Below are 15,345 nucleotides of genomic sequence, written 5' to 3'. Positions count from 1 at the left end.
ACGTGGTGAGACTGCTTACTTTTTTTTATGTATGATACTATATATATTTAGTCAAAGTTCTGCTTAAAACTTTCACATATTGTGTTCTCACCTTTTTTTGATACCTCGTTAGTCAACTTTGCCATGTGGTGTCTTCGTGAAGGGCTGCAAGCGTGAAGGTCTCCGTTTGCTCCGGTGAGGGATTGTTTGTTTCCTGGTATTTCTTCTGAAAACTAAAATGGTGGCACGTTTACATCTTGATGCGTCATTAAATAAGCTGGTATGCTGACTTTTGTCAAAAAATGGCCACTGGTGCCTGACGTTAGCGCGTTTCCAACAGCTGTTGATGCGTCCGACTTGCTTGACGCGCACTCAGCTGTCAGTTGCTGCCGGCGGTTATTTCCGTTAAATTGTCGCGCTGCTTAGATACTCCCTCACGAAATACCTTGTACTTTTCTGCCAATTTACTTCATTTGCCGCATACTGTCTATCATTTACGGTGCTCTGCAAGACCTTGTTATTCCGTTCTGTATATTTTTTCATATAGTATCATTCCACATCTCAATGTTAACACAGTTGCTTATTTTCTAATGTTTGGCGTTGGACTTATGTAGTACTTCAATCATCCATTCCTTCGTACACGCATTTGTATTTTCGCTGACTGGCCTCTTTAGTTTGGTTTCCTTCTTTGAATTACTTGGCAGCATTTGTGTATCAAACTTATTTCTTTGCGTATTCTTTCTTTTGTAAAGCCACTTATTTCTTTGCGTATTCTTTCTTTTGTAAAGCCGATTCTCTCTTCTTTTACTGGGTCTGCATATCCCATCCTCGTCGCCAACTTTGTAAGGATTAGGCGGACATGTAGCGTAATTCTGCAACTCTTTATTTATGCAAATTCACCAACAAAGGCTCTGCATCGCGGAGCGCAAGGAATGCTGCCGCTCAGGTTGTCATCAGCTGTCCAACTGTCATAACAAACTGACAGCTGGTGACAAGGAGGGCGGTACAGTGTCCTCCCAGGGACATGCGACAGCGTGACAACATATGGTGTCCTCGCAGGGACACATAAGGTTAACAAAACAACTCTGGGCCCCTTAGCTCGACAGACTCGCCCCCGGCCCCTCAGCTTGCAGACACGAGGGCAGACTGAGGCCTCGCAGGCCTTGCTGCAAACCACGCCGCTTCACCCGGAAACACAGCTACTACGCCGCCATGTTGGCCACACCCGCCTGAACTTAATTTTAAACAATCAGTATTAGATTAATTTGTCATGTTACTGCCAATATATTTTTGTAGCAGATCCCTAAAATTACACAAAGGGTATGAGTTCTTATGAACTATGAATCTCAGCCATAGCTACAAAGTATGTATTGCGTATCATTTAAGGTAAAAAAAAAAATACACATGGTAAGGGGAACTGTTAAGGTAGTTTGAGTAGTGACCAGAAATATATAAGGATAATTTATTAAATGAAAAGGAGAAGAATGTTGCAATAGGAGATGCCATCATCAGCGGCAAGATATCAACTCTAAGTTCTAGAACTATAAGCTATTGACCAGTACTGAAAAGTCACGTCTTGCAAGACACACTGTAGCCCAGTACCTCAAAAGTCTATCTAATCTTTGAAATGCACATTCGGACATGCGGACCACGGTACCATGACATGACTGTGTAATATCTAGGCTCTAACATCTTTCCTTACCTTACCAGTACAGGGATGTATTCGTATTGACACCAATGGGTATACATATTGTAAAGTACAAGCGGTTGCAAAATCATTGTAACAATCGCGCTACTTGCAGAATTCCTGGAGACTGTTTTCAATGTTTAATAAAGATGCACGGAACTCGATTCTAAATGTACATAAGGGAAGAATGCATTTTACTTACAAATGGAAATGTTACTGTCGGCGCACAACGGAAGCACCTGCTGCCATTCAGGCGTTATTAACGATTGTTTACAAGAGCACTGGGCAATCCGCGTTTATTAGGCAAAGCAGAGAAAAAAAATACTCGTGAAGTTATGTCATTAGTCCATGGGAATTATTTTGCCAGACTTGACACAAAAAGGAACTGTTGAGCAAACGGAAAGGTAAATATTCTGAAACAAAAAATGCAAATATGCATTTCACCAGTCTCTTGAATTTATTAACCTAAAAGGTTTAATTTCCATTTCCCTGTATCAGCTTTATTCATAAAAATGTTGCGCCCTATAAATATGCTGTTATTTTCTGCAGTCAAGCACCCTCTTAACAAATCTTCTCATTAATATGCAAATGTAAAGTCGATCGGTCCTCCGCCTGACAGTGCCATGAATTCCTGGTGCACTGTATAATCGGCTTTGACTTGGCATCCACCATTTATCATCAAAGGTGTCAGTTAGGAAAATTATGGAAAATGCACTGCAATTGATATGACTGCAATCTATTTTGTCAACAGTTAATTGTTCTTCAAATCATACATTTACATACAAACAGCCTAAATACTGATCTATAATGATGCAAATAAACGAAATTAAAAATCTCTTCTCTGGCATGTGCTCCCTTGTACGAGAACGTGACGTCTTCATTGCACAAAGGCACAGGGTTGAACGATCCTTAAAATCCGCGGTGCTGATTTTCAATTGTTCAAGCAAGTTAAATCAATGTCCAACTCGCCAGGTAAGGAAAAAAACGAAGCGCCCTTTTATTCTACACGTACTCTGTTCAACCAGCCTGGTGGTGTGTGTGACTTGTTTGTGTTGCAAGTGAGATATGCGATTCTTAACGTCAGCCAGCCAAGAGAGGCCTTGGATTCCCAAGAAACATTCTGAGGACCAAGAAAGGACAAGCTGCTAGTAATGCCACCTTAAAAGGGATGACTGGCAAGGAGATGCACTTTTTAAACAATTAAACCCCCTCTCTACCTGCAATACTCCAAAAGGAGGTGGTTTCTACTGCCTTCGGATCCAGACTCTAATACAAACGGAATCTCTTCTTTATGCCTACACTTGGAGGGTAGCACGATCCTCTCAACTACTGTCATTTGACCCACAGTCTGTTGCCTTCGATATGCAGGTATTTCCTAAATTAATTATCAGTCTTTTAACTACTCGTGGAAGTGTTTTTGTGGCCCTCTGATAATAGTGATTTAATGCCCAGGTAAGCAGGAGAGCCACGGTGAGCTGGGTTTCCAAGGATCCCTTTACAAGCTGGAGTTACGTTTGAACAGCCTCCCTCATTCAATTTCAAGGGTTCACTAAGATGTCAAACATATACTGTGGTAGTCCTAGGGCAGGGCTATCTAAAGTGCCCTGGACGCATGCACCCACTTTCCACACCTTGGGGCATTTTAGTGTTACATAAGGGGCCGCAGACACTAAAGCGGCCCTTCTGTGATACAGACATTGCAGTGCAGCACTTATACTACCCTAAAGGTAATTCCCTCATTTACATGGGGGACGTACACTATTCAAAGGAGAACACTTTGCCATCTCCGCCCCCAGCGCATGAGGAGGATCACTGAGTGTGCGCCACAAAGAGGTGGTTTACAGTCAGTGTGCCTCCTTCAAGGGTACCCTTCTGAAGGGGAGGGGCGGTGGGGAGGGGGGGGGGGGGTGCAGAAGGCTCTTGGACCCCTCCCAATGATATCCCTTCAGGTGGTTGCAGCCATTCACTGTAACCGCCCTTCAGGGGGGATCTCTGTCCCTTTTACAGTGCAGGCCAGGCGTCGCCTGCACTGTGAAAGCTGGAGCGGCTGCTTCAGTTAGCCGGTCTATCTTTCACAGAGGTGCTGTCCCAGGGCTACACGAGTTCGCAACTGCCTTGAGGGCAGCATCTTATCAGTTACAAGGCACACTGTTCCAGCCAGTGTCCAGCATACCTGGTTAAAGGTGTGCCACCGTGCAAACAGCGACCGTGTGCCCTTGCACTGGTAGTAAATATATGGAGCTAAAAATGAATGTGTGAATAGAGAATAAGGTGCTGCAGCCTGCCCAGATCCTGTGTCGGATTCCCCACATTATGTCCCATGCACAAGGACCCATACTGATCCAACATGCCTCCAGAATGCTAGACCCTGCTCTGAGTTCTGACCAACCCAGTACAACAATCATTCAATGTGATCGTCCACCCACCGATACAACTGCATAAAGAACCATGGCGTGCGCAGGAGTCACAACATCAGACGCAGACCATATATGAGCACAACCCATGACATCAAAGGATAAACATGCTTTAACTATGAATCTATCATCATATACGGTAGAAGACTTTGTAGAATAAAATGACTGCCTTGTCTAATACGGATGAAGATTCTGATCCAAGGAGCTACATGGCAGGTACAGACATATTAAGGATATTTCACGAACAAGAGGGAGTGAGGCGTGTGATAGGGCTGTTTCCCCATACAGGGCTGCAAAAGTTTGATGTTTGACCCAGTAAAGAAGCTTCTCTCTGGGAAACTGTGCTCTCATAAACTTGATTTCTATACTTTCAACTGCACATGGTTTTGAAGTTTCTTTGGAAAATGCATTCCTGTGCTTCACAATCATAAGGCTCCGACAGGCTGTCGAAAGAGATCTCTGCAGCAAGTGTGCTCAGATGTTATTAGCCTACTGGATTTTGGAGGTGATCACAAGCATCATAAGCCCATTCCGTGTGGAGAAGAACACGGGTGAAAGTTCAATAGAGACCAGGATTGCAAGCAGGAGAACAATTTATCCGAATCTCTTCAGGTGAAAGCAGCATGCGCTTGGTATTACGAAATTCAAGATGATACAGTACAAGTCTCAAATATGCCCTGGGACTGTCACGTGGGACTCACCTCTTTCCAAGGGCTTACAAACTGTGTACGTGCATATCGTGTCAGCATGTGGATTATCACAACCTGACCCCATTCTTCCACATCTACGAGTAAGTTACAAAGCTTCCGATAGTTCTTGTGAATCAGGTCTATTCTCTCAGGGCAGACTTCTTCAAACGCCATCACCACACTCCCAGCCACCAGCTGCAATACAAAGTTCACAGAAATAAATGTAGTTAGTATTCAACTGGTATATTGTGGCGATACTGTCTGCAAAACGTGATCACTTTAGGTAATGGTTGTGCTGTGTAGAACGAGGGCTAGATCAAAGGCAAATATCCAGATTAACCATTGTCTAGGTCAATTCGTTCTAGGAGAATTACTAAATGTACATTATTATAGTGAGAGTATTTTAGCAATCTGGCCCTGATGTGTTTCTTCTGGAACTACACTTCAAAGTAAAGATCACAAACACACCATTGTATTCCTTTACTATTTACGCTTCTCATTACTTAAGGCTACTCAACATTTGTGGCAGACAACATATGAAAATATACTAACAATGGAGGTTCAAATACCGTAACATGATTGTGCAGTATTTATGTAGTTTGTACACACAAGGCCACATTATAGACAGGCAGTGCATATTAAACAAAAAAAATTTGTAATGCAATCATGAAAATTCATCTTTTTTTAAACATTTTATTAAGTTTTACAGCTGTCATGAGGTAAACATTACAGTTCAATTATTCATTCTGTACCACTCTCTTTCTGTATCCCCAGTGTAATTAATGACTCTTACTTGTGATGACTTTTTATAGCATGCCATGCAAATAAAACAGTTAACTTTCAACCTCAACCCAGTATCTCCCACCCCCACCGTTGCAGATCCCTACCATAAGCGAAGGATTAATATGATGATGTTCTAGCATCTATCTATAATGTTATCCCGACTGTGCTATCTCCCACCCTGTTGCTCAAATTGTTAAATATGCTCAGGCAAGTCCGAGTTAGCTTGGGGTCTCTCATCGACCAAATTCTGTTGCGCCGGATTCATCTGAGGAGACAGCCCCGCTGGAGTGGATTCTCCTGCTGCAGGTTCCGGGTCTTCTGCGTTATCCACCAATGCTTCCCAGCCGCTGGCCCTCTGTAATAATCCCATCCTCCGACAGGCATTTCTAAGGAGGATCCTCCTCTCACATCCTGCCCATTCTCTTTTCCATATTGAAATTCGTGGCCCTGCAGGGGTCTTCCAATGTAGTGTTATTTCCCTTTTAGCTAATATCAAGGCCAGGTCTTGAAATCTGCTAGTGACCCATGTTTTGGACTTGTGGGGGAATAGGCCCAAGAGGCACTGCGCTGGAGCACATGAAACTGGGCGCTCTATGATCGCCCTAATTGTGCTAGTGATTTCATTCCAGTAGTTCTTTAACTCCGGGCAAGTCCGGAGCATATGGAAGAGTTCTGCCCCCACTTCTCCGCATCTTGGGCATCCTGTGTCTTCCCTGTGGAAGAATTCTTCGTCTCGGGGTGAGGTATTTCCTGTGTAGTATGAAGAAACTAATGACCGGAAACTGGCATTCCTCGAGGTCTTAGGGGTCCCGGTCAGTATATTTTCCCAATCTTTGTCTTTCAGGGGGCTATTCAGGTCCTCAGTCCATCCATCACGAAGAATGGTCAGCGGTTGAAGGGCATCCCTACCCAGAGCCCAGTAGAGGCATGTAACTGCCTTGATTCTACCCCGCAGAACCAATGTAGCTACAGGAAGCATGGTTTGGTGGTTCAGACATTCCCTCTCCCAGGTGTGCGCTGATTGCCGCCACAACCCCGTTGTGCAAAAAGAAGTGACCGCGGGGGAGGTCAAATCCCTCTTGGAAGTCTTCGAAGGAACGCCCAGTCGTGATGCACCTTCTAGTATCTAGTCTACGAGGCTCTCTCATGGACCCCCACGTGGTAGTATCCGTAATATTGTCATTGGGAGATCAGGTGAATAGGGGACCAGTGTTTGCATCTTTTGGAGATATAGTCTCTAATAGCACCGTATCCCTTGTAAATACCCGGTGTCATCAAGCGGAGCTCTGCCTACTCTCATAAACAACTTCCATAGTACATGCAAATCAGGTGTAAGCGGGCCCGCTTTGCGTACCTGTGATTGCTGATCTGCCACCCATCGAGCCAACCACTGTAATTGGGCAGCTAGGCAATATCTATAGACTGCCAGGCCCCGCTCTGCAGTCGGAAGCTGCATTGTCGGACGGCCCGTGCCCCACAGGAAATTCAATACTAATGAGTGCAAGTCAGTGTGCCACCTTTGGGGTATCCATATCATGAACATTTACATTTTCTGTGTATGCAGCATTGAGATTTTAACTGCACAAATAAGCTTGAATGAGAATGAAAAAAGTAAAGCATTATGGCTTCGATCACAATGCTTAACCGTGACCATGGCCTCCATTGTTTTATGAAATAGGTTATTTACAAGAGTTTGAAACTCTCCAGCATTTTGAGATGAGACTACCCAAGTAACAGCAAGAAAACCCTTTATTAATTGTAAGAAAAACATTGACAGGTGAAACGATTCACTCAGTTTAACATTCTACTGCAACCACCTAGGTCTATTGTCTCACTACTGTAGTGCAAACCTATGTCTGACCATCAACGGCCTCAGTAATAGCAGGTTTTCATAAATTGTCCAGAGAGGAAGGGGTTAGTAACCCCCACATATCAAACTCCAGAGATCAACACTTCCATGCCAGTAACTGGCAATTCGTTTATTTCATCAATTTTATAAGCACACGCAGGGTGAGTCTGTAACGTACACAAACTCAGATAGTAGCCCAGCAGGCCTCTAGCATAGTAGTAAGTCTTTATTTTGTGATTGATACTTGGCCTAGAAATCAAAATAAGGAGACTGTCAGATAAATGAAGATAAAACAACAAAAAAGCCCTTCAGGAACATCATCTAGGGTTCTTAACACAACGCTGACCACAAAGAAAAACCATATTAAGATGGCCAACCAAAATAATTCTTTGAACTTGCAAACTCAAGAAAGGGTCATGTTAAGATGATGGACTGTCCAGGCTTCTATGTAGGATTGAAAGTGTTTAATGAACTATGTTACACGTATAGGAATAGCACTCCAACAGTAGCATGTTACTCTGGACAGCACACAAGACAACATTAAACATATGGTTTCTTTAGAAAACAAAAAAGTAGAACATACATGACCAACACTCACAAAATAAACTATATTAAAAGCTTTCAAACTCACACAGCCTGTCCACCATACATACTATAGCTAACAGGCCAAAACACAAGTCAACAATACGCACTACAGTAATGTAAACACAACCAATTTCTCAAGCATGGAACAATATATCCTGCCCATGACTTGCACAACCAGGAAGCATGTGGCCATATAGCCTGGCCATGGTTGTATGTCGATACAACGAATGTCGATACAACGAATTCCGTTGCAACGCATGCCTTTACCACGCATGCGTTACAACGGAATTAGTTTTCCACGCATAACCTTTACCACGAATATTCCTTTACCACGCATTGATTTAAAACGTTTTTCGTTGTAAATTTATGGATGGTGAGGGCATACTCTTGTTAAAGGTTATACCTCTCCCCTTACATGCCCCCAGCCACCACTCCTTTTAATTAACCCTGCCCTTAACCCTTAATCTTTTTTTTTTTTTTAACTAAAATTCCCCTTACCTTTTTAACTCGTCTCCTCTCCATCTTCGTTGGTTACGTCGGTCGTACGTCGTAAAGAGGAAGCAAAAGTTATTTTCCGTTTCCTCCCAAACAACGCTGATTGCATCAGCTTCGACTCTTCAGGTCCCCCCATTTTATTCCCACGCTTTATTTATTTGGGGGGGGGCGGGGGGGGGGACACCAAGGACAACTCCCTTACTCAGAAACTAACCAGTTAAGTACACGCAATGCAATCTTACAGAGTTCAACCCATACATAAGAGCATGCCTCAACACAAACAGCAATGCTGTAACAAAAGCATTCAACCATAGTCTTTAGAAAAATCAGCTAACCAGGAACAGACACTCCATGAAAGCAGACAGGCAGAAATATAACGCAGACTCATTGTCACCAGGTAACGGGATCGCCTATTTTATCCCCCGTGACTTTTTCTCCATATCCTCTGCAGGACTGGAAGGGGCCCTTTAAGGGAAGCTTGGACTTCCCTGAAACAACGCCCCCCTCCGTGACGTCAGATCTGGTGGGCCTATCGGTTGCGACTTTACAGCATGAAAGGCGGAACACTGAAGCACCCGTCGTCGAGATCGGGAGAGAAGGACGCTGGCCGGAAGAGAAGACAAGAAATCGACCAGATGAGACAGAAGACGACCCCGGAGGACTTCCAGCTCGGGAAGGCCAGGCGAGGACGGGCCGAGAAGACAAGGATATACCCAGCAGCCACAGAGCACCGAAGAAAAAGCCAGGAGGCCAACGACACTACTCTTCGCCCAGCCACGCTCAGGAAGAAGCATGGCTCATCAAGGTACGGGGCCAAATACGAGCTCTTTTTTCCTTTAAAGGTGGAGCTGGGTAACGGGGAATCAGGAGGGTTCATTGGGCACGTTGTTCCGTTCCTTGTGCACTTTCACTCCACAACCCCCGGGTGATAAGTTGCTTTAGAAGGCACAATCTGGTGTTGATACTTTCCCCTCACACGACGTTACCCTCACTCCCTTTCCCTTCCATTGAGTTGTGAATATCAGTGACCTAATAGCCACTTTCCTTTCTTTGTTTTCGGGGCTGAGACAGTGACGAGGAACCCACCCAGAAGAGCCCAACAAGAGAAAAGGAACCCAGACGAGTATCCTCAAAGGCCGGGACATTTACTTTAAGGACTCTCAGTTTATGGACAAATGCTTTGTATTCAGCACGAATAAAACTGCATTACCTCAATATCGGCTCCTTCCCTCCTTGTTAACCCCTAAGGCAGCGTTCTTCAATCTGTGGGGCGCGCCCCCCAGGGGGGGGCGTGCCACCATCCCAGGGGGGGCGCGCGCTCCCCAGCCGAAAAGCTTACCTTTGTTTTCTTTGGTGTTCCGGCTTTCCTCTGCTCTGTCCCCACGTCGCAAGTAATCACACATTAAGAAAAGGAATGTGTGATTGGCCAGCTGCTCCCGCGTTCTCCAATCAGCACCTGGGACGTCACCGGTGACGTTCCACCAATGGAAGTGGCAGCAGTTCTGATTTCAGGAAGTGCCTCGAAATTTGCGGCCATAAAGCCCCTGGATTCAGCTTTCCATGCCTTTTCTTCCTGCTTCCTGCTTTTAGTTTGGAAAATTTTCCTGTCGTCTCGCATAGCCTCTCCTCGCTCGTGTGTCTCTCCTCGTTGGACTCTGCCCCTCGTCGCCTCTCTTTGCTGGAAGGACTACCCCCTCGTCGCCCCTCTTTGCTGAAGGACTCTGCCCCTCGTCGCCTCTCTTTGCTGAAGGACTCGGTGCCCCTCATCGCCTCTCATCGACGGAAGGACTGCTGGTAAGAGGGCTTTCTCAAAGTCAGGGGGAGGGGGCTGTTCGGCCGTATTTATTACTGTTTTGTGCGTTTTTTTTGCTAGTGGCGACTTTACAGGCATCCTCCACATCAGCACATGGGGGGGGGGGGGGGGGGGATGTACTGCTATTTGGCCTTTTTTAAGTATGTATTCGTCTTTTGTGCGTTTTTTTGCTAGCACCGACTTTACAGGCTTTCTCCACATCAGGGGGGGGATCTTGTACTGCTGTGTGGCCGTATTTATATACTTATTAGTGTTTTGTGCGTTTTTTTGCGGGGGGGGTGTACAGCTGTTTGGCCTTATTTAAGTATGTATTCGCCTTTTGTGCGTTTTTTGCTAGCACAGACTTTACAGGCTTTCTCCACATCGGGGAGGATCTTGTACTGCTGTGTGGCCGTTTTTATGTACTTTTTAGTGTTTTGTGCGTTTTTTTTGCTAGCGCCGACTTTACAGGCTTTCTCCACATCAGCACATCAGAGGGTGTGGGAGGGGAGGTTTGGAACTGCTGTTTGGCCTTATTTAAGTATTTATTAGTGTTTTGTGCTTTTTTTTTTATAGTGCTGACTTTACAGACTTTCTCCACATCAGAGGGGGCGGGGGTGTTGTACTGCTGTTTGGCCGTATTTAAGTATTATTTTATGCGTTTTTAATATAGCGCCGACTTTACCCGATGTCAGAACGCTTCACAATAGGAACAGTAATGATAAATGAGTAAAAATTACTAGTGAACAAATCACTATGTGTACACGGCGCCTGGCCATTGCGCCACTGGGGGCCTCTGGGCATGTCAGCCACTGGCGGGTTGCACCACTGCCAGACCAAGTAATGTATTTACAACAAGGGGTGGTGAGGGACAGAGTCTCTGAATTAAGACCAAGTAATGTGGCACTTGTACAAATATCAAAAGTAAACATTACAGGAGGAAAAAGTGACATGTGTGCAAGTAACAAAAGCGTACAAAGTACAATATTATTGTATCTCTGAGATTTTTCTGCTTAGAAAAATACCTGCTTTCTATCACATATAAAACCATTGTTTTCCTCTTTTCTGCGAGGCCATTTGCATGATCTGCGGTACACTGATCCCAACAGTGCCAGCATCACCCTTGCACTGAATGTTTTAGTTGAAAGTCTTATCTGCTAGGTCCACTGGTGTTCCATTGGTTATTTGTATGCACATAACTTTCTATTTATGCATTTTCAGCATTTCTAGTGTGACAACAGCGCCAGCATGTTTTAGATCACTTTTACCCGTGTATCTGTCGCAACATTGGAAGGTTTTGCACTTGTTTCCTTTCTCTGAGCACTCTGTCATGACATTGAGTTTGCACCTGTCTGTTCCCCACCAGCCAATCAGTATTCATGCAGCCGCACAGGGTCTTTGGGTTGACTCAATGAAAACTTTGGTTTATTGCTCTCTTTTTTTGCACAGCCTCACAGCCGGTTTAAACGCCTATTACTCATGTTTTCACTGCTCTGCACACTGGGTTTCAACCTTGATTGTTCAAGATTTTGGTTCTTCATTTAGCCAAACAGGTCTATGGGAAAAAGAAAGTTCCTTTTGCAGCATATGCTTCGCAAACAGGCTTGTAAAAATATATAGTGGGAGAGCACACATATCCGTGAAACTCATTAAGTGCAGGCTGTTCCAGGGTAAAACAAAAAAATTGAAGTGTTTTTGGTTTTTAGGACCACATCGAAGTCTGCATGACATATGTACCAAGTGCTTTACCTAGTCATGAAGTATTGAGTCCTGTCACACACTTTAGGTCAGTGACTTTTTAAGAGTTTCATGTTGCTTAACTGGATGTGATTTCTGATATTTATGTTTCCCTCGCCTTCTTTGCTTGATTTGCTTGCGAGAAAGTGTCGCTCGCTCATATAATCATTGAAATGTCACTCATAAGACACTAAAATTATGAAAATGTCACACATAGCAATCTGCAACCTTGGCAGCTCTCTACTTCTCAGGAGACCTGTTGACTTTAAGAATCCCACACATGGAAATCCCAAAAGATTTGGGGACAATTGGGATGTTCACAATGTGTAATGAGGTGTTAGGGTACACTAAGTCATGTCAGTATGTCTTCATTTGTAATGTGACTTTTCTGTCATTGTTCCCTTTCATTCACTGATCTTTCAGGCAGCCCTAGAACCAAATGTAAAGTGCTTTCTATTTATATTTGCTGTTCAAAGTATGCACAGATAAGTGCTGAATATGCAGCTTTAGGTGGCTGCTTTTTTTTTTTTAACCGCGTGGAATTTTTCCTAAAATATCAAGGCGGTATCTTAACCAATAGAGTCATAGCTTTGGCATAGGAAAAATTTATATTTTGAATACAAATTTCAAAAATGTACAGAGTGGCGGTACGGAGTATCCCAGGAGCCCTCCTTGTTCTGTTCCAGATGCCTTTTTCATATAAACATGGCACAAGTAAAATCAAAATTTGTGCTTACAGGAGAGTGGGTGTATTGTGTATGGGGGATATTGAAGTGAAGGAGCCTCAAGGAAGTACATGCAATCAATTTAACAAATTAAAAGAATGGAAGGCTAATTTGGTCCTGCCAGAAATCTAATTTTTAACTTGCAGATCATGGCCAGCTTACCAGCCATCAGGACTTCAACTAATAACTTGAGAACATGCAAGTAATATTTCGTAAATATTTTCTCCTCATTGCAAGGGAAAAAGCTACTTGGTCGCTAGGCTGAGGACTACTATTCAAGCAGAAGAAACATCCAAGGAAGTGAATAAGAAGGTACGCATTTGTTTTTGAGTGATGGGTGAATGAGCAGTGCTGACGTTTTCCCCTCACTTACCTTTGAACAAGTAACTTGCAGAGCCTCATCGGTGGGATACAGCATATACATACTGCAGCAATTTTGGGAGCACCTACTTAAAGCATGGATAAGCTGGAATTACTTTTTAGCCACTTACCACAGAATTATTCTTCTACCCAAATTTATTTTATTTAAAACATAAGATTTTTTTTTAAGATTTGTTTTTTGCAATTGCAACTACAACGTTAACCTCCTGTACCTCATGCAGCTGTACAATTGCAGCCATTTACTATTCATAACATGCAGCTACAAATTTTGTATCTTAGGTTAAGCAAGCATTTGATATGGATCGTTTTCTGCTCCCAAACGGTGGTAGAGTGCTCAAGCGAAAGGCTGAAACAGAAAGCGACGGAGAGAGACAAGCTGCAAAAACAAGGAAATATGATGCCTCCTACTTGGATATTGGTTTCACCTGCATTGTTGTTAGTGGAGAAAGTAGACCGCAGTGTGTGATTTGTGGCGTGATCTTAGTTAACGACAGCTTGAAGCCAACCAAACTAAGGCGTCACTTTGAAACGAAACATGGGTCTCTAGCAGGAAAAAGCAGAGATTTTTTTGCCCGGAAGTTGACAGAGATAACCCAGCAGAAAGAAGCTGTGAAACATGTGGCAAATACTCCTGCAACTGCATTAAAAGCATCATACCAAGTAGCATACCACATTGCCAAAAACAAAAGGCCCTTTGTAGATGGAGAAAAGGTGATTCTCCCAGCATTGCTCAACGTAGCTAGGACAATGCTTGGTGAAAAAGCAGCAGAGAAGTTCAAAAGTATACCAATCTCAGATACAACAGTTTGCCGCCACATCGCTGACATCTCAGAAGATATCCAGGGACAGCTCATAGCCAGGTTGAAATCAAGTTTGTTTGCTTTACAGCTGGATGAAGCAACTGATGTGTCAAAGGATGCCCATTTAATTGCATATGTTCGTTACTGTTATGAAACACTAATATTAGAAGATTTTTTTTTTTGCAAGCCAATCAAGGGGCGGGCAACAAGACCCGATTTGTTTTCCAAGATCAATGACTTCCTGAATGTCCATGGCTTGAAATGGGATAACTGTGTTGGAATCTGCACAGATGGTGCTCCTTAAATGTGTGGTGCTAGGGCTGGCCTAAAAGCATACGTATTGAAAGTGGCTCCACATATTCTTTGGACCCACTGCATGATACACCGTGAAGCCCTTGCTGTTCGAAACATAGAAAGCGAACTAGAGGATGTGCTGAATTCTGCTGTAAAAATAGTAAATTTTATAAAGACCCATCCCACAAGGGCTCGTCCATTTGCAATTTTATGTGCAGAAATGGAAGCCGAGCATGATGGCTTGCTGTTTCATACAGAAGTGCGGTGGTTATCCCGGGGGAAAGTGCTGTCTTGCATCTTTGAATTAAGGAATGAAGTACGGCAGTTTCTTCTGTGTTTGGACCCCTGCAAAGCAGAACAACTGTGCAATCCCCGCTGGCTTGTACTTCTAGCATACCTTGCTGACATTTTTGAGAAATTAAATTCTCTGAATCTGTCTCTGCAAGGAGCTGACATGACTTCTTTTACCATGAATAAAAGAATAACTGCATTCAAGAAGAAAATTGAATTATGGAGAAGACTAGTTGAAGATGGCCTGTTTGAGCAGTTTCCATGTTTAGTAGATGCACTTGCGGAGACTGAATATGAACTTCCAAGGGTTGCTGAGGTAATAAAAAATCATCTGACTTCTCTCAGGGACAGTTTGCAAAAGTATTTTCCTGAGGAAAATGATCACTTAAATGACTGGGTCTTTCAACCATTTCTGGCAGAGGTGGCAAGCCATCTCCCAATCCGTATGCAGGAAGAACTAATTGATCTCCAAAGTGACCGCACTCTGCAGATGCATTTCAGCAAAGTCTCGCTGGGAGAGTTTTGGCTGAAAATGTCTGCAGAATATTCAGCTCTGCGAGAACCTGCAATCAAAACTCTCTTGCCTTTCAGCTCGTCCTATTTATGTGAGGTTGGGTTCTCAGCACTTGCGGTACTAAAGACTAAGTACCGTTCAAGACTTGATGTGGAGCACAACCTGAGGATGGCAGTGGCAAAAATCCAACCACAGATTGACCGTCTATGTGGGGAAAAACAGGCCCGCCCGTCACATTAATGTTGGTGGTGTTATTATCAATCTGTCATGTGTAAAACAAAGCATTCTAGTAAAAACTATTTGCGCACATTTTGTTTTGAGCTGTGTAAT

At 43.7% G+C, this 15,345-nt stretch overlaps 1 protein-coding gene across 3 annotated transcripts in view; it reads right to left on the bottom strand.

The window, feature by feature from the left end:
* Window positions 1-15,345, bottom strand: part of AP3B1 (adaptor related protein complex 3 subunit beta 1) — a 2,001,071-nt gene that overhangs the window by 1,441,234 nt on the left and 544,492 nt on the right. For 2 of the 3 annotated variants that reach the window (XM_086960746.1, XM_086960745.1), the window contains exon 7: window positions 4,782-4,964. In XM_086960746.1, the coding sequence (XP_086816872.1) occupies window positions 4,782-4,964 (183 nt within the window). Of the gene's footprint in view, window positions 1-4,781; window positions 4,965-8,816; window positions 9,482-15,345 lie in introns of those variants that run through there. The other variant, XM_086960747.1, reaches the window with a different exon arrangement.

This window comes from Lissotriton vulgaris, chromosome 3_1, assembly GCF_964263255.1.
Source record: "Lissotriton vulgaris chromosome 3_1, aLisVul1.2, whole genome shotgun sequence".
Classification (NCBI taxonomy): domain Eukaryota; kingdom Metazoa; phylum Chordata; class Amphibia; order Caudata; family Salamandridae; genus Lissotriton; species Lissotriton vulgaris.
The sequence above is the reverse complement of the archived record's forward strand: the minus strand, read 5'-3'. Positions and strand labels throughout refer to the sequence as shown.